The 22,060-nt window shown below is 37.2% G+C and overlaps 1 protein-coding gene across 7 annotated transcripts in view; it reads right to left on the bottom strand.

The window, feature by feature from the left end:
• The window catches only part of ARMC8 (armadillo repeat containing 8), a 109,081-nt gene that overhangs the window by 30,829 nt on the left and 56,192 nt on the right, over positions 1 to 22,060 (bottom strand). For 5 of the 7 annotated variants that reach the window (XM_019961996.2, XM_019961999.2, XM_019961978.2 and 2 more), the window contains 3 exons: positions 21,153 to 21,213; positions 18,641 to 18,841; positions 15,424 to 15,519 (listed from right to left, as the gene is read on the bottom strand). In XM_019961996.2, coding sequence (XP_019817555.1) covers positions 15,424 to 15,519; positions 18,641 to 18,841; positions 21,153 to 21,213 — 358 coding nt within the window. The remainder of the gene's footprint in view (positions 1 to 15,423; positions 15,520 to 18,640; positions 18,842 to 21,152; positions 21,214 to 22,060) is intronic. The other 2 variants (XM_070794282.1, XM_070794293.1) reach the window with 1 other exon arrangement.

The raw sequence follows: 22,060 nt of genomic DNA on the forward strand, positions 1-22,060 counted from the left end.
GAGCCAGGTTGGTTAGAAGAGAATGGAGATAGTGCAGCACAGGGGGACAAAATCAGGGAGCAGGCAAGGAAGGGCAAACAGGACACAGCTCCTATTTACATGCCCGCATTTATCTATTCAGCAAATATCTGCGTGCCCCCTGAGTGCTAGGCATGGTTTTAAAACTTGAAGATACAGTGATGGAGGAGAGAGAGCCCTTGTTCCCAATAAACTTATAGTGTTGAATAAGCAAGTGCAATCAACTATTTAATGAGTGCTATGGCACTTGAATCTATGTCAGTAAGAGCACTTTAGGAATGACACAAGTCATAGGTCTAAGGCAAACAGAGTGAAATAAGTACAAAAGGTAAGTAGGAAAAACGCCCATTCTTAAGAGTGGGAGTTCTATTATCAACTGGGAAGTGGACATTAATTCGAGCAGAAAATGTTCTGGCTCAGACCAGAGAACACTGGAGAACTGTGCTAGTGGTCAGTCACTGAGACATAGAGTGGAGCTTTGAACTTTCTTTCAAGTTTCCTGGGGGGTGTGATGGCTAACACTTCGGGGATAGAGGGGAGCTTTAAGGTAGATGGAAAACCTCGCTCCTGATTTAGGATATCAAGTAGTAGAACTATCTGGAAGTATATTCCCTTCAGACTATTGGTCACAGTCTATCAACATGTCTGCAGTAGGAGGCCCAGATTTGTAACTAAATTCATCATAGCGGAACCCTCCTAGGGTTCCAGAGAGCACACTACTTAAGTGTCTGATCTACCTTTTCCATTAAGGTATCAGTCGGGGAGCAAGTGGGTAAAAATGATGCAAAGTCAGAATGTGAATGAATTTAGGTTTCAAACTCCAAAGAGTGCCCTGAGAGGCTACATGAATGAGCAAAAGAATCTAACTGCAATTGTAGCCTTGAGCATACTGAGACATCTATGCAGGGATAAAAGGAGCACTGTAGTGAATACACTAACCAAAATGAGGATTAAAATGTGATTCTGTTCAGTTCAGTTGCTCAGTTGTGTCCGACTCTGCAACCCCATGGACTGTGGCACACCAGGCCTCCCTGTCCATCACCAACTCCTGGAGCTTGCTCAAACTCATGTCCATTGAATCGGTGATGCCATACAACCATCTCAACCTCTGTCACCTCCTTCTCCTCCCACCTTCAATCTTTCCCAGCATCAGGGTCTTTTCCAGTGAGTCAGTTCTTCGCATCAGGTGGCCAAAGTATTGGAGTTTCAGCTTCAGCATCAGTCCTTCCAATGAATATTCAGGATTCGTTTCCTTCAGAATTGACTGGTTGGATCTCCTTGCTGTCCAAGGGACTCTCAAGAGTCTTCTCCAACACCACAGTTCAAAAGCAACAATTCTTTAGTGCTCAGCTTTCTTTATAGTCCAACTCTACTGGAAAAACCATAGCTTTCACTAGACGGACCTTTGTTGGCAAAGTAGTCTCTGCTTTTTAATACGCTGTCTAGGTTGGTCATAGCTTTTCTTCCAAAGAGTTAAGTGTTTTAATTTCATGGCTGCAGTCACGATCTGCAGTGATTTTGGAGCCCAAGAAAATAAAGTCTGTCACTGTTTCCATTGCTTCCCCATCTATTTGCCATGAAGTGATGGGACCGGATGCCATGATCTTTGTTTTCTGAATGTTGAGTTTTAAGCCAGCTTTTTCACTCTCCTCTTTCACTTTCATCAAGAGGCTCTTTAGTTCTTATTCACTTTCTGCCGTAAGGGTGGTGTCATCTCTGTATTTGAGGTTATTGATATTTCTCCCAGGAATCTTGATTCCAGCTTGTGCTTCATCCAGCCTGGCATTTTTCATGATGTACTCTGCATATAAGTTAAATAAGCAGGGTGACAATATACAGCCTTGACATACTCCTTTTCCAGTTTGGAGCCAGTCTGTTGTTCCATGTCTGGGTCTAACTGTTGCTTCTTGGAGGTAGGAAAAAGTTTGGAATCAAATCCAGAGAAACAATTTTCAGGTCACCTGGGAAGGAGTTGGCAGTGGCCACTGCCACAGTAGCTCTCTGACCCACGTGAAGTCTAACAAAGCACTGGATAGCTTCTCAGATGTGGGGCTGGAAAGCCAAATACAATAAAACACATTCTCCAAGGTGTCTTTCAACAACCCTAGTACTGTGCTGTAGAGTTAATAATGATGGACAGCCAGTCCTAGTCCCTGCAAAGGATCTTTACGTCTTTCCAGGTATAAGAGCAATGACAAGTGGGGTCTGAAGTTGTTCTACCTCATGGTTCTTGGAGATTCCTCACCATAGCTCAGCAAATATGCCCTGTGGCATAGCTTGTTGAATCTGCTCTGAGAGAAAGATACACAGACATTGCGTCTGGCCAGGAGGAATATTAGTAACGGACTGAATTCTCAGAGTGGAGTCATCTCTCTTTCCCTGCTCTTCAAGGGGACTGGTTTGTACCTTTAACTACAGAATTAAAGCATATAAAAAATGCTGTACCCCAAACTGACCACATTTGAGGTCAGTGGGCTAGGTGCTATGTACCCTCTGCTGGTGTCTTCATCACTACATGCTTTTGATAAGCTTTTTGTCTCTGACATTGGAGCTCTCATAGGGGCAGATGAAGATCTACTGGAATAGCATGTGAGGCCCCTGTTTTGGGACAGGAGATCCCTATGGCCTGGGGGAGAGAAGGGGTCAGCCTAGAGGGTCAGGGGGAAAATGTGGAACCCAGGTTATCCTAAGGCAGAAGTGCATGGCATACATGGGAATATTACCAAGTTAAAGGTGAAAGTAAAAGTCGCTCAGTCATGTCAGACTCTTTGCAACCCTATGTGGCCTTGGCTTACAAGGGAATTCCCCAGCCCTCCATGAGCTCTAGTGGATCTATGACTTAGTTGTGGCCAAGTCATAAACCACCTCTTTCTCAGAAAACTGAAGAACTGAAGGGTCAGAGAGCTAAAAACAAAACAAAAACAAAACAAGACACAGCTACTCTTCCAGCACGATCCAGGATGAAACATTTTCCAAGTACTGCAAACTTCAGAGTGGACTTTGAACTTGATGAAATTAGATGAAGATGTGGAAATGGAAACCTGGCAGATTCTTAGCGGCGTCACCAAACTTCTTAGACAATTCAAAGCAGGTGGGCTCAGTTATTTATGCTAATGTGCACAATGGCCAGATAAACACAATTCCAAATGGGCTTCCGTGAAAGGTTCCTAGAAAGAGTTCCAACAGAGGATAACAAAACAGAACTGTCCAGAAAGAGTGAAGACTTGGAATCAAACTTTTAAGTCAGAAGACACTGCCATCTAAGATGATAAAGTATCAAATCCAGAAAGTCTAGTTAAAGCAGCAAGGACCAAGCAGTCAAGCAGACTGTAGCACAAGGAGGTCAGGGAGAAAAAGTAGGTCTGGCAAGGAAAAAGGATCTACAAGAGCCCTGAACCTGCTATGTCAACACTTCAGTGTCACAAGTGTCAGTCTCAGGGCACACACTTGGGTCTTCCTACTTGGAGCCATTTACATAAGGTCCAGCCCCTCATCTAAGTTATCTTTTTAAAAGATGAGCCCTGTGAACACAAGATCAGATGACAGTGGAGTTGGCTGGCTTTGGAAATGAGGTAAAGGCTAGGAGGATGAAGAGGGGTTAAGAGATAACGAAGTAAACACTGGAGTGAGGTAAGTACAGCCAGCTGATCTGGTAGACTGAGTAGCATTTGCAGCGGACTGGGGAGGGATCTGTTCCTACAAGTAGAAAATCAAACTTTTCCTAGGTTTTAGGATGTGAGCATACTGATTTTGCCACAGAATACTTTAACTAAAGGATATGCTGCCATGCATATCATGGAAATGCTCGAGCACTTAATATTTATAACTCCTGAGTACATCCTCATGCCATTACTCCTTTATTAAAACAAAGCAAAACAAACTAAATCCCCCAAAGCACATGGCCTTCCATGAATCAAGCAAGGACAGCTGCAATGCTAGCTCTTAAACAGGTTCAACTGGAAACCCAACCCTCTTACTGAATTCTCGTGGCATTAATGGCAGCAGACATAACTCTCTGAAAGAACTAAATGAACTTATGGCTGTTAATTTTTACTTGAATAATGTTCAAATCTACACAGGTTTTGGAAATAAACTCTGTAAAGGTTTAAAAATCTACAGAGGTCTTAGAAATAAACTTCTTTATTGACAATGAGGTCTTTGAAGTTCAGAAAGATTAAGTCACTGATTCAGGTTCTCTAGGCAAAAGGCAAATTTGGGGCAAGACAATTCCACCTGATTTTCTGGCTTCTAGTTTGAGGGCCTTTCTGCTCACTGTGCTTAAGGATGAGATATTTGCTTAGCCTCAGTTATGAGGCTGAGGCCTGAGTTTGAAAATTAGGAATGAAGAGAACTTAAAAGTTTTCAGGGTTGTAGGAACTACAGATTACCTATTGACATCCTAGGCCAATAAAGATTAATATATACTACACAAGGCAAGAAAGGGCATTGCTAATAAGCTAGACAAAGATAACAGAAAAGGTCTAATTCACAACACCTACATGAAAGAAAAATGACAAATCATTCAGCCTGGGTTGGGAGTATAAATGCCAAGGATCAGAGAGGTTGCAAGTCAATGAAGAAAAGTTAAGAGAACACTGAAGAAACCACAAGAGTGAGTTGTACTGACTGTGAAATTCAATTCCCTTATAATCTGCTCTCCATTCTAGAAGCAGGACCCAGCTTCAGCAGATACCAACTAAACAGACTAATATTCTACTGTTCTCAGGCTGCAAGCCCTACGTGCTCTGGATGAGACCTGCAGGTTTTCCCCAACTACAGCCTATTCTGTCATATTTTTGCCACTGCTCCATACAAGATTTTCTGACATTTTCCTCTAGCAAATATTTAAAGAAAAAAGGGTAATTTTTTACCAGAGACTTTTTTTTTCTCTAAAATATACACAGTTTCAGCTCAGACGGTAAAGCGTCTGCCTACAATGTGGGAGACCTGGGTTCGATCCCTGGGTCGGGAAGATCCCCTGGAGAAGGAAATGGCAACTGACTCCAGTATTCTTGCCTGGAAAATCCCACGGACTGAGGAGCCTGGTAGGCTACAGTCCATGGGGTCGCAAAGAGTCGGACACGACTGAGCGACTTTACTTTCACTTTCTCTAAAGACAGATTACTGATCAAAACTATATCCTGGAGTCTCAGTAAACATTTTACAAGGCATTTCTTCCCTTCTCTCAGTCTTCCATGGCTCTTCATTTCCACATTCATACCAAACTTCTCTAACCCCAGTCTTGGGAGACAGGGTTGGGGGAAATAGTATACGTCCTCTCAGCCAGAGAAACTGAAAAACCAAACATCATAAGAGTTGGTCTGCAGGGCCTCCTTTTGGTCCTTTCTCTTGAAGGCATTGAACTAAATTAACATCTAAGCTCTCCTGCAGGTCCAAGCCTGGGAGCAGTATCACTGCTTTAGGAGTGGAGGACAAAGAGGAGGGGTTCTTAGGGTGGGCCTTCTGTATTTCATTCTTGCTTTTAAGCCTCTTTAAGTGGCATTTTGTCATTTCTACCTCTGGACCTTTTTATCTTCTTAAAGTGAAAGTAGCTCAGTCATGTCCAACTCTTTGTGACCCCATAGATTGTAGCCCACAAGGCTCCAGTGTCCATGGAATTCTCCAGGCAAGAATACTGAAGTGGGTAGCTGTTCCCTTCTCTAAGGAATCTTCCCAACCCAGGGACTGAACCCACATCTCCCATACTGCAGGCAGATTCTTTATCGTCTGAGCCACCAGTGAAACCCAAGAATACTGGAATGGATAGCCTATCCCTTCTCCGGGCAATCTTCCCGACCCAGCAATTGAACCAGGGTCTCTTGCATTGCAGGCAGATTCTTAACAGCTGTGAAACTTCATTTATGTTAAGTGTTTAAGAGAAACACTCCAAAGTTCTAAACTTTTCTACAATGTAGAGAAAAAAATAGGAGAACTCTCTTGGCCCAAACTGTCCTTCTCTTGAAACTAAAAATATAAATACAGCATGTGAGAAATACTTATAACATCTAAAAATCGATCAACACTTCCTCAGTCAAAAACATACTTCTCTACACATAAGAGTTCAATTTTAAAAGTTCAACCACTAGCTTTATGGCAGAACAAAACCTAAACAGCTGCTGAATTACACTTTTATTTTAGCATATAGACAAAACCATTATAAGTGAGTATTCAAACAACAGAACTAGAAACTTCCCCTCCATCTCCTACTGTTTTTCAGGGGTCTGAATGACGTGCTGCCCCAAGAACCATGCAACACAATGGCTTGCTCAGTCCCTGTTCCTCAGCACAAAGCTGTGCACGCAACAGTCTTAAATATCCTACAGGTTGGCTGGCTGACTTCTGATGCCCAGACATACACAATTTACTCAATAAATACAAGCACAGTTATCTATCAAGTACTGCATTTATGGAGCTTACATTCTAGTTATGAACATTATAGCTTGATAAGAGATAACTACTAAAAGATTTCAAAATGCTGCCTCAAGTTCAAATCTATTCCATAAGGAAGCCGTCTATAAAATAAAATTCTGAGATGATATCATTAACTCTGGATGCTTCCTTTCCAGAATATTAATTTATAGTGTAGTCATATCAAGATAGTGGCCTTAGAAACTAAATCTTCAGTGGATGTAGAAGGAAAACAGATATGGAGATCTTTTATTTCTTAATATCTTAGAAGGAAAGGATGAGAATGCTTTTAAGTAAACTTCTTTATAATATATAAATGGACTTCAACTACAGCCTTATTTTAATCATATCTAGGTAGATCAAAGCAAAACTGGCTTTCAATGTAGATGAGACATTTTACACACACATGAGGCGCTAGAATTACTACACAGCAATTTAGTGTCTCGTTCCTTAACTGCTTTAAGTTGTAGGCTCCCACAAGCTACATACAAGTCTAGTACTTTATTCTTGGAATACAGGAGGAGGTATACCATAAATGCCACATGAATAAATGGATGTGACTAATGCATCTCATTATTCACTCTGTACCAAAAACTATGTGAGAGAAAAAACACATTTTCTGAATCTTATACTTTGCAACCACTTAATACAGATGATTAAGTTTTCTGAATTCAGAGCACTTTTTTTTCAGACTATCACATATCTCCCAGTGGAATTTCTTGCCATTTCATAATTTGGCTCTAGTGGGCATTTAATTTTAGATGAGTAAAGTAATGAAGTGGTTAACAGCACAGGCTTTGGAGTGAGAGAGACTGGAACACAATTTAGGGGCTACCACTTATTGGTGGATGGTCTTGGTCAAACCATTTGTTTCCTGATCTGCAACAGCTTACCTTACAAGGTTGTATAAGGTTTAAGGGAGATAATGTGCTAATGCACCTTTATCAGCACAGTGCCCAGCACACACTAAGTGCTCAATAAATGGTAGTTCTGCTAAGTTTGGTTTCCCAAACAGATGATCTCTTGATGTAAATATCTGAATTACATGATTTTTACATGCCCCATACCACGGTGCTGCAGTCTATGGTGTCGCAGAGTCAGACACGACTAGGTGACTGACCAACAACGCCTAACACAATGTTTCATATGTAGTAAAGGCTAAATAGATATTTACTTAATAATGGAACTGGATGGATCTTAATTTTTCTCTTTGACAAGGTGAAAAATCTTATTCTGACAATTCTGCTAATCAATATACAGAATCTAAGGTTTCCTATCATAACCAAAAGCCGTAATTACCATCCAATTTGTCTGGGATCTGTCACATGCCAAAATCATTCAAACAAGGGAAACAGCACGTAGGACAGCATCCAGTGGCAATGTCATACTGTCAACACTTGACAATGCCGCTCTTTCAGGAAGTCAGACAACTGATCTCCAAGTCACCCCCCGCCACCTCCCCGCCTCCCCTCTGGTTTTGGTAGGGCCCCATTTCTTTCTACAGTCCAGTATGAAGAAGAGAATGAGAAATACAGTTTTTCATCAAACTGGTTTATGGGTGTTTCTATTTAGCTATGCAGTTTTAGCACAGGGTGAGCAAAGTTTTTCTGCAAAGGGCCAAATAGTAAACTTTAAGGTTTTCTGGGCCATGTGATTGTGCAAAATAGCCACAGGTAATGCATAAACAAGTCAACATGGCTATATTCCAATAAAACTTGATAGATATTTCATCAATTATACCTCAATAAAGCTGAAAAGAGATACAGAGGAAGAAAAACTTTATGGACACAAATTAGAATTTAATTTACTTTTCATGTCAGGAAATATTACTCTTCTTTTGGTTTTCTTCTTCCAACCATTTAAAACTGCAAAAACCATTTTTAGCTCACAGGCTACACAGGTGATTATTACACAGGTGATAAGTACCCACAGGATATAGTTTGCCAACTCCTGTGCTAGTATCAATATAGCGAAGTATGCAGCACTGATTCTGGTTCTTCATCACAAACTCAATCTTCTCAAGGTCTACTTCTGCACAAATATTTTATCATCCCAATTAATTAATTCATTTCTAGATAGAACATTCTTGAAAATCCAACCAAGTCACTAATTTTAGCTCTACATAGACCATAATGTAATATGGTCTTTAATATATACCATATTTTAGCCAATTTCTTGGTTTATTAGACATCTGTCTTAATTATATTATAAACAACTAATGAAACAACCAGTTTGTACTTCTTATGGAAAAAAAGAACAAGAACTGTCATTCAATGATTTATGTAACTACAATACCACAAAAACAGTATAACTCTCAATTTTATGTCTCCATTTAATGAAAGTCTAAACTCATTGCTTGATTGTATAAATACCTCTATTATGTATATAGCATTATCGCTCCCAGGTTTGCTTCTTTCAGTATGTTGAAGGCCAAGGGTCTTAATACTGTGGACAAGTGGCAAAACCTGGTCCTGTCATGGTGAACTCTTTAAAAAATACTTACCATCATGAATCAGTGTTGCAGAGTTCATTTAAAATTCTTTAGTAGATTAGCTTTCAGATGATAACTAACAATTTAACCACAGATTAAATCAAGTAATTCTGAATTCTGAATGAATTGTTGTTATTCAGTAGCAGAACCAAGTCCTGAAGGGTGCTATTTCTGTGATACCGTCGAAAACCTTCAAAATGTTCAAGGCATTTGTTTCAACATGTAGACTAATGCTTAGAAAGAATTCTCTGCATCTGCCTGATTTCATGGCAGAGACAAATACAGAATTTTGACAGTATACCTTTTAGATAACCATTTAGAATTACTGAACTTCACAAAATATTTAAAAATATAAACTCATGGTACAATTATACTGTTACACAGAAGACCAATTATAAAATAAAATAAAGCTACAACAAATGATTAAAAAAGTTCAAAGTGAAGTGCTTATTAAATTTTTGAGATATTAAAAAGATAGTAAGAAAAACTGGCCTAAATTTACAAATACACTTTAAAATCATATAACTTCAAAAACACAGAAGATTTACATTTGTTCAAAATTTGAACATGTGCATTTGGGATATGGTTTCTGAAGAATGATGATTCTTTGGAGAAATGACATCTATGGTAATCATAGACAGTAATAATTAATACTTAGATAAAGTTAGATAGAATTTGGTCTCTTTACTTTGCTCAAGACATCTACTACCTATGATTTTAACCAATTATTGATTTATATTGTAAATTCTATTTCACTCCAAGAAAAACAAAAGTGTTTTTGTGCTTCAGAGGGCACGGAATAGCAACAAAAAGGTTTTGAAAATGAGTATTTTAAATATATTTTAAAATATAAGAGTAGGAAGACAACTTATTAATAAAAGATAAACTAAGGAAAGACCTATGCTTCTGAATTATATTCTTTTTACTAAAACAAATAACTAATAGTCTTGGAAATTTATAGCACAAAAGCAGTCTTCACTATAAACCTTTTTATTTATGCCCCAATATCATTCAATTTTTTTCCCTAATACACTTAAAAATATATTTATCTTTAATCTTCCAATAAAATTATTCATGGAAGGTATTCTAACAAATGCTTCCATTTATTGAGCACCTACATGCACCATGCTAGATATTTCAAATACATTGTATCTCAAACTAAAATGTCCCTGCAGATAAAAGTTCCTCTGCTAGGAAAAAGAGGGTATAAGACAAAGTCTCAATCTTCTTTTTGCTTTCCTCATTTTTCTCTGCCTATACTTCTCAAAAAAACTGTCTAAGAAAAAAAATTGCTATTTAAAAAGAAAATATATCTCACCCTTGGCTACCTTCTTCACATGTGTTATGTAAAAACCACTGTGACTAGTCTTTTTCCCCTTACAAAGAACAGAAACTTAAGATTTCGTGTTTTTGATTCTTGAAGATAGAACAGGCATTTAGAAAACATCAAAATATTAAATTATTCATTTCCAAATTGATTCAAGGATAGGTCCACTGATATCACCATATCCACTTTAATTGGTTCCAAATAATTCTTTGAGCCCCTTGCAAATTCTTACTGGCATTTCCTTACTTTTCTCTGACTTACTAAGGTTTTATTATAAATTCTGAATATTAGGGCTATGTCTTTACTTCTCTTTATCACACCTTCTGTTTTCCCCCCTCTCTCCACCCATCTAACATTATTTATACAATGTAGGCAGTTCAATCAATCTATGTAGAATTAAATTACTGACCTTCATTAATTATGATTTTCATAAAAATCTGACATTCATTAATTGGGAATTATTTTATCCAGTTGTATATCACTTTACAGAATAGGCTGATTTCTAAGAGTTGGGCTAATTTCTATAAATCAAATCATACTTTTATCCCTAGGGGAAAAAACTGTGCAGATTCACATTTGTGAGTGCTATATATCTTTAAAAATCACACATTTAGAAAGGAAAAAACTAAGAAATGGTAAAAAATTATTTCAAAATTAAACAAGTACCATATCATAAAACATGTTCTCTTTGATCTGTATCAAAGTAAGTACAAGACATGCCCTTGGAATTGTTTGCCTCTTGAAAATAGAAAATTCCTATACCCCCTCTATGCTAAGTATAGTGAAACCCCTTGCCTGTATGATCAGATGTAGGTTTTCTCTATTTTAAATCTCCTCTCTTCACATACCCGTAGAATTGCTACAAAAGTTATGAAAGTTCTTAATGCAGAGAGGTCCATTTATAATACAATTAACAGTGCTTAACAATCCAATTTTGCAATATGGTTCAATTATCTGCTTGGTTTTTTTTTTTTTCCCATTCATCCATTTATTCTTCAAATACTAGTTAAGTGTCAACTATGCACTCAATAGTATTGTAGATGCTGGGACTACAGTCAGGAACAAAATATTTTAAAAAATCCCTGCCCTCGTGGGGCTTACAGTCTAGTTCCATAAAGGAGATCTCCAGCTAAAATAAAAGTACTCAAAATCCAAGAGGAAAGCTTTCTGAAAGGCTCCATTAGTCTGATATCTCAAAGGAGCAAAGGCTACAATAAGTACTACATTAACATTTGTAACGTGTTTTATCAAAAATAAAAATAACATCTAGTTAAGTTTATTAATTTCCTTAAATTTTAATTTATTCATATTTAATATACTCCTAATTTTCCTCAATTTACACTTCCTAGCTATTTCTGATAAATTCTATAACCTCCTTGAAGAAAGTAAGAGAGACAATCCTTTTAAATTTCCAACCTAATTGATGATCAATAGATACCAATCAAGAGATGGTCTTCAAAAAAGCAGTTCTTTGTTATAAAACAATGGACTTCACAATTACAGGACTGTTTGCCACTGCTGCTTCTGCATGACTTAACCAACTGACTGGGGTTTTGATTGGGATACCAGTACTTGAAATAATTTGTTAGTTTTCTAACTTGTTTGTTACCATCCCATTAACCGAACTTACACTTCTTAGTCAGCATTACTATGTGGTAAAGGAGAAGGCAATGGCATCCCACTCCAGTACTCTTGCCCGGAAAATCCCATGGACGGAGGAGCCTGGTAGGCTGCAGTCCATGGGGTCGCTGGGAGTCGGACACGACTGAGCGACTTCACTTTCACTTTTCACTTTCATGCATTGGAGAAGGAAATGACAACCCACTCCAGTGTTCTTGCCTGGAGAATCCCAGGGACGGGGGAGCCTGGTGGGCTGTCGTCTCTGGGGTCCCACAGAGTCGGACATGACTGAAGCGACTTAGCAGCAGCAGCATGTGGTAAAGGTTATCATTAGAAACTAGACTTTCCCCATGGCAAAGATTACCTGGCATTTTACTTAATTTTTACCTGGCATAGTTGTCAGTGCAGGCACTGCTATTGTGCTCTGGACCCTTCTTTCACCGAGCTCTCAATTCCTACTCTGCCCTTGCTTTCTCTAAGCAAAATCATGAATTATCTAAGTTTAATATGGCCAGTCCACATCTGCTGTCAAGCTGAGCGGTCCTTCATCTTTTCTTGGGCTTCTTCTCCCTCTTCATGTCACAGCTAATGGTAATGGTTTCGACTTTCACCGCAGGACACTTTCCACCCTCTTTCACTGACAGGACACCACAGGAAATCAGGAAATTTGTAGGTATGCCACAGAGTGATAAAGGATGCCAAGCTAGGAATAAGGATACCGACTTTGTTCTGCACAGGATACCAAAAGATCCAGAGGTATTAAAGGAAATGTCACTCTGCATATGATTTCTGCATTTTCATTTCTATATTTCTCTCTATATATATTCATTCAACAATATTCATTGAGTGCTTATGAGGTTCTGGGACTGTTACACAGTTACTTTTAATGGGAACACACCAACACTGCTTCAAAGCAGGACTGGTACATCTCTGACCTATAGGTCATATTCAGTCTTCAGCTTAATTCTGTGTGGCCCAGAGAGAAGGTATCAAGAAATGAAATCACAGCAGGCCTTAAGAGGTCTTTAGAAGCAGTAAGATAGAAAGAGCCATAATTCCATGAAGAGAGGAGGCCTGTATCTTTCTCCTTTACTTCTGTGTATACCTCTCACTGTCTCTAGTTCTCTGGTCTAGTTTTCTCTTCTTCATTCTGCCTCATTTCCTTAACTGGTCATAAAAAGGCAATGGGATATATGTTACTTCCTATATTTATTGAATCGCATTCCTATCTTCAATTTAAAGGGCAGACCAATTGAACACCTCTTATTTGTATCCTGGAGCAAACATAAAGCCTTTTTGTTGCTTTTATTTGGGGTGAGGGAAAAGGAGGGGGTGGAAATAGGTCTACAGTCCTTGAAATCTCTTTCAGAGATTACCCACTCATTAACTCAGTAAACTAAAATTCCATCTTGGCATGTATGAAAATTGCATCAAAAATAAAACAATAATAAACATTGTACTTCAAGAATCTACACCAAAAAATGAAATACAATCAAAGTTCATTAAGGCATAAGTGCAAAAAGTAAATAAATATTTCATAGAGAAAGTAAATAAAAATCTATCCAAATAATTATTTCAACAAAAAATAGAATAGAAATAAATGCATTCAAAGGAAGAGTTATCATTTATCATTTTTTATACACTGAAAATAAGAATTCTCCACTAGGAACTGTTTTCATGCAGATTTTATCACAAAATTATTTTATATTTTTCAGTTTACAATTTCTCTCTTCAGTAGTTGCTATGAACTGTAAATTATTCACTTAATTCCCCAGAAGTTAAATATCTTCCTAAAAACTCTATAGAATCCCCATCACATCAGCATACCACAGTATCTTTTCTTCAGCACACACAAAAAAAACTATAATAATTATAACTTATTCTTTATTTGTCATCTTTCTACAGCAATTATCAGGATTTAGCCTTACCAGGAAATTATACACATTATAAATACAAGTTTAGACTACTAATCACCAGACTGTTATGTTGTATTTCTAGAACACGATATCACAAATTAAAGTCATTAATTCCAAAACAATAGTTTATTAACAAAAAAGTACAAAGAAGTACAAATGGACATCCTATTTCCCCTCATTATGGTCCATCTATCTATCTCCCTTTCAGTCCATGGCATGGCCTTCTTGAGCTAAAAGAATGGGTAAAATACTTCTCTTTCCATTGGGCCCTACTAAACCATCCCCAAACAAATCATTATGTATTTAAGTTACATAGTCCACGTCAATTTTTAAAATGTTTTATCTATATGAATTGCCATAGAAGCCTCTCCCCTTGGCAACATACCATGTTCCTAAACTGAATGAAACATATGAACATCAATATCCATAAATCATGCTTAGACAGAGGGAATATCATACCACTAGTATGTCTGCCTTGAAGTAACAGTTTACAAATTAAAGCTTAGAGGTGTTGAAAAGGATTTTCATAGATATTTACTAAAATATATCAAGTCAAAAACATCTTGTTAACTGAACTAAATTGAGGTACATGGAAAACATTCAGCTTAGTTGTGTTTTCTGCACAGATTTTAAATCAAAGCTACTTACATATCTAATCTTACTGCTATTAATTTCAATTATCTCCAACAGTGGTCCAATTTATTTTAATAAACCTATAGTTAATTACATACTTCTCTCTCTACAAGCCCAAATTACCTCTCTAAATCATGTTAAAGTCCCAACACTTGTGATTTCTCTCTCAGGGCTCCTTAAAATACCAATACACAGGATGGGAAGATTTAGTAAACTGCCACATTTTGCTTTCTGCTATGGTTCATCAAGACAGAACATATGAATTAATTTACTGATGTTCCTAAAGTCTTGTGTATAATTTATTAGATTATACATTTTTGTGTGTAGTAAGCTCCAGCATTTTGGTCTGTAGAGGGAGCCAGATCAGAGCTTACAATACTTTACTCCCTGCTTAGAACTATTCTCATGAAGAACATGAGCTCAGTGTTGGACTAGACTGCAATAACATAAGGTGCTATACCAGTGATACATTTTTTGGGAGCTGGAAAATTCAGATGACCACTCACTAAACATAAAATCATTATTCCACAAAGATTTTATTCACATCAAACTTGCACAGTAGCAAAAAAAATCAAAACATAACTAAGCCACATATCAAAGAACAATATACAATAGAGATATGAATTTCTCAATGGCATTGGAAAGGATTTCCATAAATAACATTTACAATTCTAGTGTTAGGTCTTTCAAGGTATCTGAAGCTTCACAGTGCTAGAATTGGTTTTTATCAGAACACATGCAAAAATGTGCAACATAATAATCCATATTAATGACACAAAAAAGCACGCCGGTTATTTGTCATTCCAGCACGGCCATGCCACTCTATGTTCTAAAAAAACAAACAACCCCCCAAATCCGGGTCCCATTCATTCTTCAATTATGCCTTTAGTCACTCTGTTTTATTATATTCAAACAGTCACTGTTAGTGCTCTTCACCACGACTTTCAGGTTGACGTCACTCCCTGCCTGCTGGCTGTCAGGACTGGGGGACGCCCCTCTCCCAGACTCACCTTCTTCCGGATGTCTTCATCGTTTGCTCCAAGAGAGGCATAGAGCTTGAATGCAGCCTGGCGAAGTTCATGAGCATGCTTTAAGTCATGATCAAGCTACAGGAGGAAAAAAAGATGTGTTCCAACCCAGTCCACAAATTAAATTTTCAATAAAACTAATAGAGTTGAAGAAAAAATAATGCTTAACAGCTACTAACATATTAGTGCTGGTTATTTTGGCGTTTGGCTCACATATGACTAAGACCTTACTGGGTCTGTGTCAGGAAGACCTGGAATTCTTGCAGTTTGCTTCTGTCTAAAATGTGATAACACTAGTATATGAAAAACCTTTGTGATCTTTGAGCCCTAAAAATTCAGTTTCTTTAGTGGCACCGATGCTTGCTTGCACCAGTTGGTTTTTTTTTTGGCCATGGCATGTGGAATCTTAGTTCCCCAACCAGAGATTGACTCTGTGCCCCCAGCAATGGAAGCGTGGAGTTCTAACCACTGGACAACCAGAGAATTCCCCACCAGCTCTTTGAAATGCTCTCACCAACATGGCATACTTAGGCCTTTCCAGACCTAGAATACAGCTGATAACTTGAGTGCTGCTGCAATCTTTGAGAAGGTTTTCCCAAACATTAATAGTGCTAGCCAAATGTCAGCATTTAAAAAGCTTTTTAGAAGCAGGAAAATCTTTGTAAAAATACTTAATAAACAACAGAAAATGGTAATCATTACCATCTGTCTATTACAGCTATCTGAGAGTTGTTTTCAGGAGACTTTTTTGGGATACATTTATTAAAATTACTGGTAAGAAATAATTAATGCTGTCTTTCACATGCATAACTGGCTTTCTCAGTTATCAGTTCTTCCAAATACCTGATTTATCACCAAACTACCAAAAAGATAAAAAAGAAGTATGTTCTTAGGACACTTTCAGTGACTAAATACGAACCAGTAAATTTATAAGGCATATCAATAAATAATTTCACAACTAAGAGATATAACTTATTCATCCAAATGACGGCAACTTTTCCCAAATAAGTTGCCTTGGAAAACTTCAGCCTTATGCAAAGATGTAGGTGTTGTTCATAATATTCTGAGACCCTCTTTTGAAAATTCCTAAAGAACTGAATGGCATACAAGCAAGCAAATCTTGACAATAACATATTTTCATCAACTAAGAGAGTTTTAATTGTCATTGTGTGTGAAGTTGGAGAAACCCAGCTGGGTAATGTCATTTAGAGTAGCAACTACAACAAAAACTCCACAGTAAAAAAAAACTGAAACTCAGATGGGGTGGTTCTAAAGGCAATTCTTAACGTAGCTCCAAAAATATCTTGATCAAAGCAGGCACAGATGGTTTATGGGAGGAATCTCCCAATATACAATATTCATTTTGATGTGTAAGTTCTAAAATATGTGTTCTTATGTCTTAACTACTTTCCAGTCATAACTCACTAGAATACTGACTTGGACTTAAATAAAGTATCGTGAAAATCACACATTTATTAATATGCAAAAAGTCCCTTTTCGGTCTAGTATCCACACTTCTATGTCAGAAACCACTGTATCAAAAATAAAGATGACAAAACAAACTAATACTTAGGTTTAGGAGATTTTTAAAAGCCATTATTATTCCAGTTTTATTGTGATGGAAAAACCCTAGGAGAAGGGATAATCTATATACCAGTTAGTTTTGCACATATGTAGGCTAGAAGTTCTTATAACTGTTTGTTCACTCTCGTATCCATCAAAGTGTTCTATTTGCCTTGCTGGGATGGTCAACTAAAGGGGTTCATGAGGCTATAGTTAGGACTTGCTCATATATGTTTGTACTGAGAAGTACTGTGTCAGTTTGAGCAAGTGGTCAGAGGGAAAACAGACAAGGCAAGATGGCTCAATATAATCTACCACTTCTGCCAGAAAAACAATACTATTGAGGGAAATGAAAGTGAAAGCGGCTTAGTCGTGTCCGATTCTTTGAGACCCCATGGATTATACAGTCCATAGAATTCTCTAGGCCAGAATACTTCAAGTGGGTAGCCTTTCCCTTCTCCAGGGGATCATCCCAACCCAGGGATAGAACCCAGGTCTGCCATATTGCAGGTGGATTCTTTACCAGCTGAGCCACGAGGGAAGCCCAAGAATACTGGAGTGGGTAGCCTATCCCTTTTCCAGAGGATCTTCCTGACCCAGGAATTGAACTGGGGTCGCCTGCATTCCAGGTGAATTCTTTATCAACTGAGCTATACTGAAGGAAGGGTAGGCACAAAACTTTAATGTATAAAGGGCAGAGTACATAAATACAAATATCAATGAAAGTTATTCTAGGCTCTTTCTGAGACAGAGAAAGGTATACCCTTAATAGTTTTGTTTTATTTTTAGTGTTAAATGCCAAAAGAACAGTTGCCTACCAGATGAAGTTTTTTGAAACCCAAGGGCAGGGGAGAGGTCAAAAGAACAGTTTTAAAAATTTACCATTGGGACCAGTGGCATTAAAAACACAGTCACATATGTGAAACAGTACTGGTTACCATTTAAGAGGCAATGCTCTCTCTACTATGACCTCCTTAAATAAACTTTCTCTAACAGAATGTTTATCTCTCATGCTTAGAGAAGTGCATATGACAAACAGGTTGAGAAAAACAAAGCCAAAAAGAATATCTACCATTCTAAGGCACTGATAGTTTGAGAAAAAGTTAGCACAATTTGGTCCTTGATGCTGTCAAACTACAGGTTAGGTGGTGCTTTACTGTCAACTACCAGGCCCAAAACACAGTATGAAACTGCAGAAAAGAAAGAGGAGATGGCAAAAATTAGAAAAGATAGGAAAAAACAGTGGCAGAGAGTAAAATAAAGCCACTCAGTCTTCTGGAACAGAAGATTATCTTTGTTCTAAAGAACGAGAATATAGCAACAGAGATGATTCTGGAACCTTGAAAAGGATGAGGATGTTGATATAATGTCAATAACCCTAGCTTAGAGACCCTACTATTTTGGGGTTAGGTGGGAATCAGGGATTAAATTTCTTGATTACCTCCTTACTAAAAAACTTAACAGATGAATTCAAAAACTCATAAAGCAACATCATCTTTCTTACCAAAAGTAAAAGATTTCTTTATTTATAAGGGCTTTGAACTGTAATTTATCAAGTGGTTCAAAGTAGTGAACAGTAAGAAAATCTTTTTAAAAATCCCTCTCTCGAGCTGCTGAAAAGGAAAAGAGAACATACCCTTTTAATATCAGTGATGGCACTCACAGAGCTGGGATACTTGAAGTAATCAGCAAGCATGGCAATGAGGTGATCAGTAATGCTAGCAATTCTCTGCAGCTCAACATCTGGTTCAATCAGATAGGCGAGTGTCTCAGCTCCTTCAACTCTCTCCTCTAGTAACCTCTCCTTACTGCACATTCGAACCAAACAAGGCAATGTCTGGAAGGAGTGAAATTAATTATTTGCTTTTTTGGTAAAGGGAAAAAGCATGATGGAGATCATACAGTAACTAAATCAACCCAATGGTTTTTACTGGGAGTCATGTTGGTAATCAAATATTTCAATAAAGACTTTCAGAGAATAAAAGGATTTGTTTTGGAATGTAAAAACAAAATTCAGTGTGCATTAATCATTTACACTGGCACACTAAACTCACATATATTTTAGGCTTTTGTGATTGATGAGACTGAAGCTTTATCATACAACCTTACAAAAGACATTCAAGAATCCCTAATATATCACTGCTGATGCTTCTGCCCTATGTATTTATTTACCTAAAATAATTCAGCAGTTTAATTAGGAAAAATTTTGCCATAGAAAAAGCATGCTATCTTTTCCTTGTGTTCAGTCGTGTCCGACTCTTTGTGACCCCATGGACTGCAGTCTGCCAGGCTCCTCTCTCCATGGAATTTTCTGGGCAAGAATACTGGAATAGGTTGCCATTTCCTACTCCAGAATCTTTTCCTTAATGAGTGTGATATGGCTGGGATGACTTTCAATTTTTTGTTTAGAGATTACAAAGACAAAATACAGCTTTAAAAATTCAGTGATCTTCCCAATTGCTCAGATTCTACCAGTTCTCCTCTAATCCAAGTGAACTGTACCAATCACAGTTCCTTGGTTCTCCAAAGAACTCCCTGGAATGACTGTGATATCAGTTTTACTTCTGAGGTCCTTTGAAAATCTTGGCTTGGTAATTAACCTACCTTAAGATAAAGATAAAGATAGCGCTAAGTCATGTCCAACTCTGGCAATCCCAGGAACTGTAGCCTGCCAGGCTCCTCTGTCCATGGGATTCTCCAGGCAAGAATACTGGAGTAGGTTGCCATTTCCTTCTCCATGGGAACTTCCTGATGCAGGAATTGAACCCAGGTCTCCCACATTGCAGGCAGATGCTTTACTGACTGAGCTACGTGGGAAGCCCTACATTAGGTTCTCACTAAAAATATCCCATGTTTATATTTCTAAGGCTGAAGAATTAACTTTAAAGGTTGATATGGAAATAGAAACTGAAACGTTAGAATTACATGAAGCTTTCCTCTACAGCCACAGTCAACTATGTTTTGTTCTAAGTTCCTATCATAGCTTTACCACAGAGTTCAGCACTTCATTGTTCACTATTGATCTCTTATCAGGTTGATTCCATCTTTAAGATATAACCCTAGGCTTCCAAGAAGAAAGCCTTATTCTTATTTTCCTTTGAATAGTTACCAACATTTTCAATACCATAAATTCATGGATTATTGAATTTAATACTCACAACTACTATCCAAAGAAGATACTATTAAACAAGTTTATCAATGAGAAAGAAAAGTAGGGATAGAGCAGTTAAGTAAGGATGTGGAAGCCCTCAGTGCTCTATGCAGGGCTACCTACTTAGGGGTCCTCAGATCTCATTACATCAACTGTCTGCTTCACCAAAGACTAAAGGAAACATTAATCTTCTTAATGGTCTTTTATCCTTGGGTTCATTTTGAACACAGATAATGAGAGATTTCACACTCACAAAATGACACACTATTTACAGCTATTCTGTTCTTTAGAGTTAATAAGAAGTTTACTGCATTTAATGTATTATTATTATTCTCAACCCTATGGGATAGATAAGCAGGAATTATTGCTCCCATTTTCATAATTAGGACTCAGAGGCACCAAAAGAATAAGGGATGTGCCCAAGGCTACCAACCCAGTCACTGGTGGAAGTGCTAAAACCAGAATCCAGGTCTTAGGACTTTTAGGGCTAGTCTTTCATCTGGGCTTTTCTGAGTTCTAGTTGCATCTGACACACCACAATAATGATGATTGCTTTCAAGTGTTATTTTCTTATTCTTTCTCATTATGCCTTTTTATTGTCTGCCATGAGGGTGAAATTAAGTCTTCATCTGAAGAGTTAGCAAACTGCTTTACCTACAAAACTGTGTTGAAAACAATGAAAATCAAGTATTAAAATATATTTTCTATTTAACTTGAATCTTACATATTTTTATAGTATTTACATCCTTCTAATTACCATAAAAGTGAAAAATTTGACACATAAAGATTTACTTTGACTTTCAAAACACATCTAAAACCAATTTTTAAAAACTACAAGTTATCCCGTTGAAGAGCATTATGTTTTAATATTATTTCTTGCTGTGTTCAAATGCCGTAGTGATAAATATGTAAAAGGAAAAAGGAATATCAATATTTACAGCCAACGCTTAAATAGCTGGGTAATTTTCACGTTTTTAGAAAGAATTAATTAGCTCACCTTTAATACAATACAGTTGTCATCTGTCCGAATTGCTCCAGCTCTACACATGTAAGTTAAACTGGAATAAGATGGCAGAAAGTAAGTTTTTGCTAGTATTTTAAAATTTAAAAAAAAACAAAAAAACTCTACTTGCTTTTAAGATATTATAGAGGAGAAAAAAGACAACTACTCTTAGTTATTGTGAGGGAGAAGGTTTTGACACTTTCTTACCTGAGATTCTGTTAATTAAACAAAACTATCTGATATATGCAGACAGTAAGCCAGATATTTTTAAAATACCTACAAAATTGTTTCAAAACTAAATGGCCAAATGAGTGGATAAACATTAAAGCGAGGTGTTGGGCACACTTGAGTCCTTTATACCTTTCTCTATACTTCTTATGTTTGAAATTTTCCATAACAATAAGGAAAAAATTTTTAAGTAAAATATAAAGTCAACAAAGTATCTAAGTTTAAATGAGGTTAAATTGGGATATTTCAAATTTAATAACAGTAGAATTATCACAGAAGAAGCATTTAACTTGTAATACTTACAGCTATCCCTAAGATACTAACTAACTAGTCAGATGTTAACAGTAGTGGCTTTGAGAATTAGTTAATGATTTGCTTCTTTTGAAAAACAATTTACCTTCACAATTATATCTGACTTTGAATAAGAATAAAATTACTTTCTCCTCTCTAAGCAAGTACTGAACATTAAGCACTTAAATTAATGAATGTCCATTTTGAATTAGATTCCTTTTCAGGAGGGAAAAAAATAAAATAAAATATCCCATGTTATGGCTTTGAGGGAAAGCTTTAAACAAATCAGTAAAATTCCTTACTTATATTGTAGGAGTTAAATTCTTTATTACTGTTATCATTATCTTAAGATTTGTTACTGCATTGTTGTTTGAAGCCAGTTC

The sequence above is a fragment of the Bos indicus genome, chromosome 1, assembly GCF_029378745.1.
Source record: "Bos indicus isolate NIAB-ARS_2022 breed Sahiwal x Tharparkar chromosome 1, NIAB-ARS_B.indTharparkar_mat_pri_1.0, whole genome shotgun sequence".
Taxonomy (NCBI): domain Eukaryota; kingdom Metazoa; phylum Chordata; class Mammalia; order Artiodactyla; family Bovidae; genus Bos; species Bos indicus.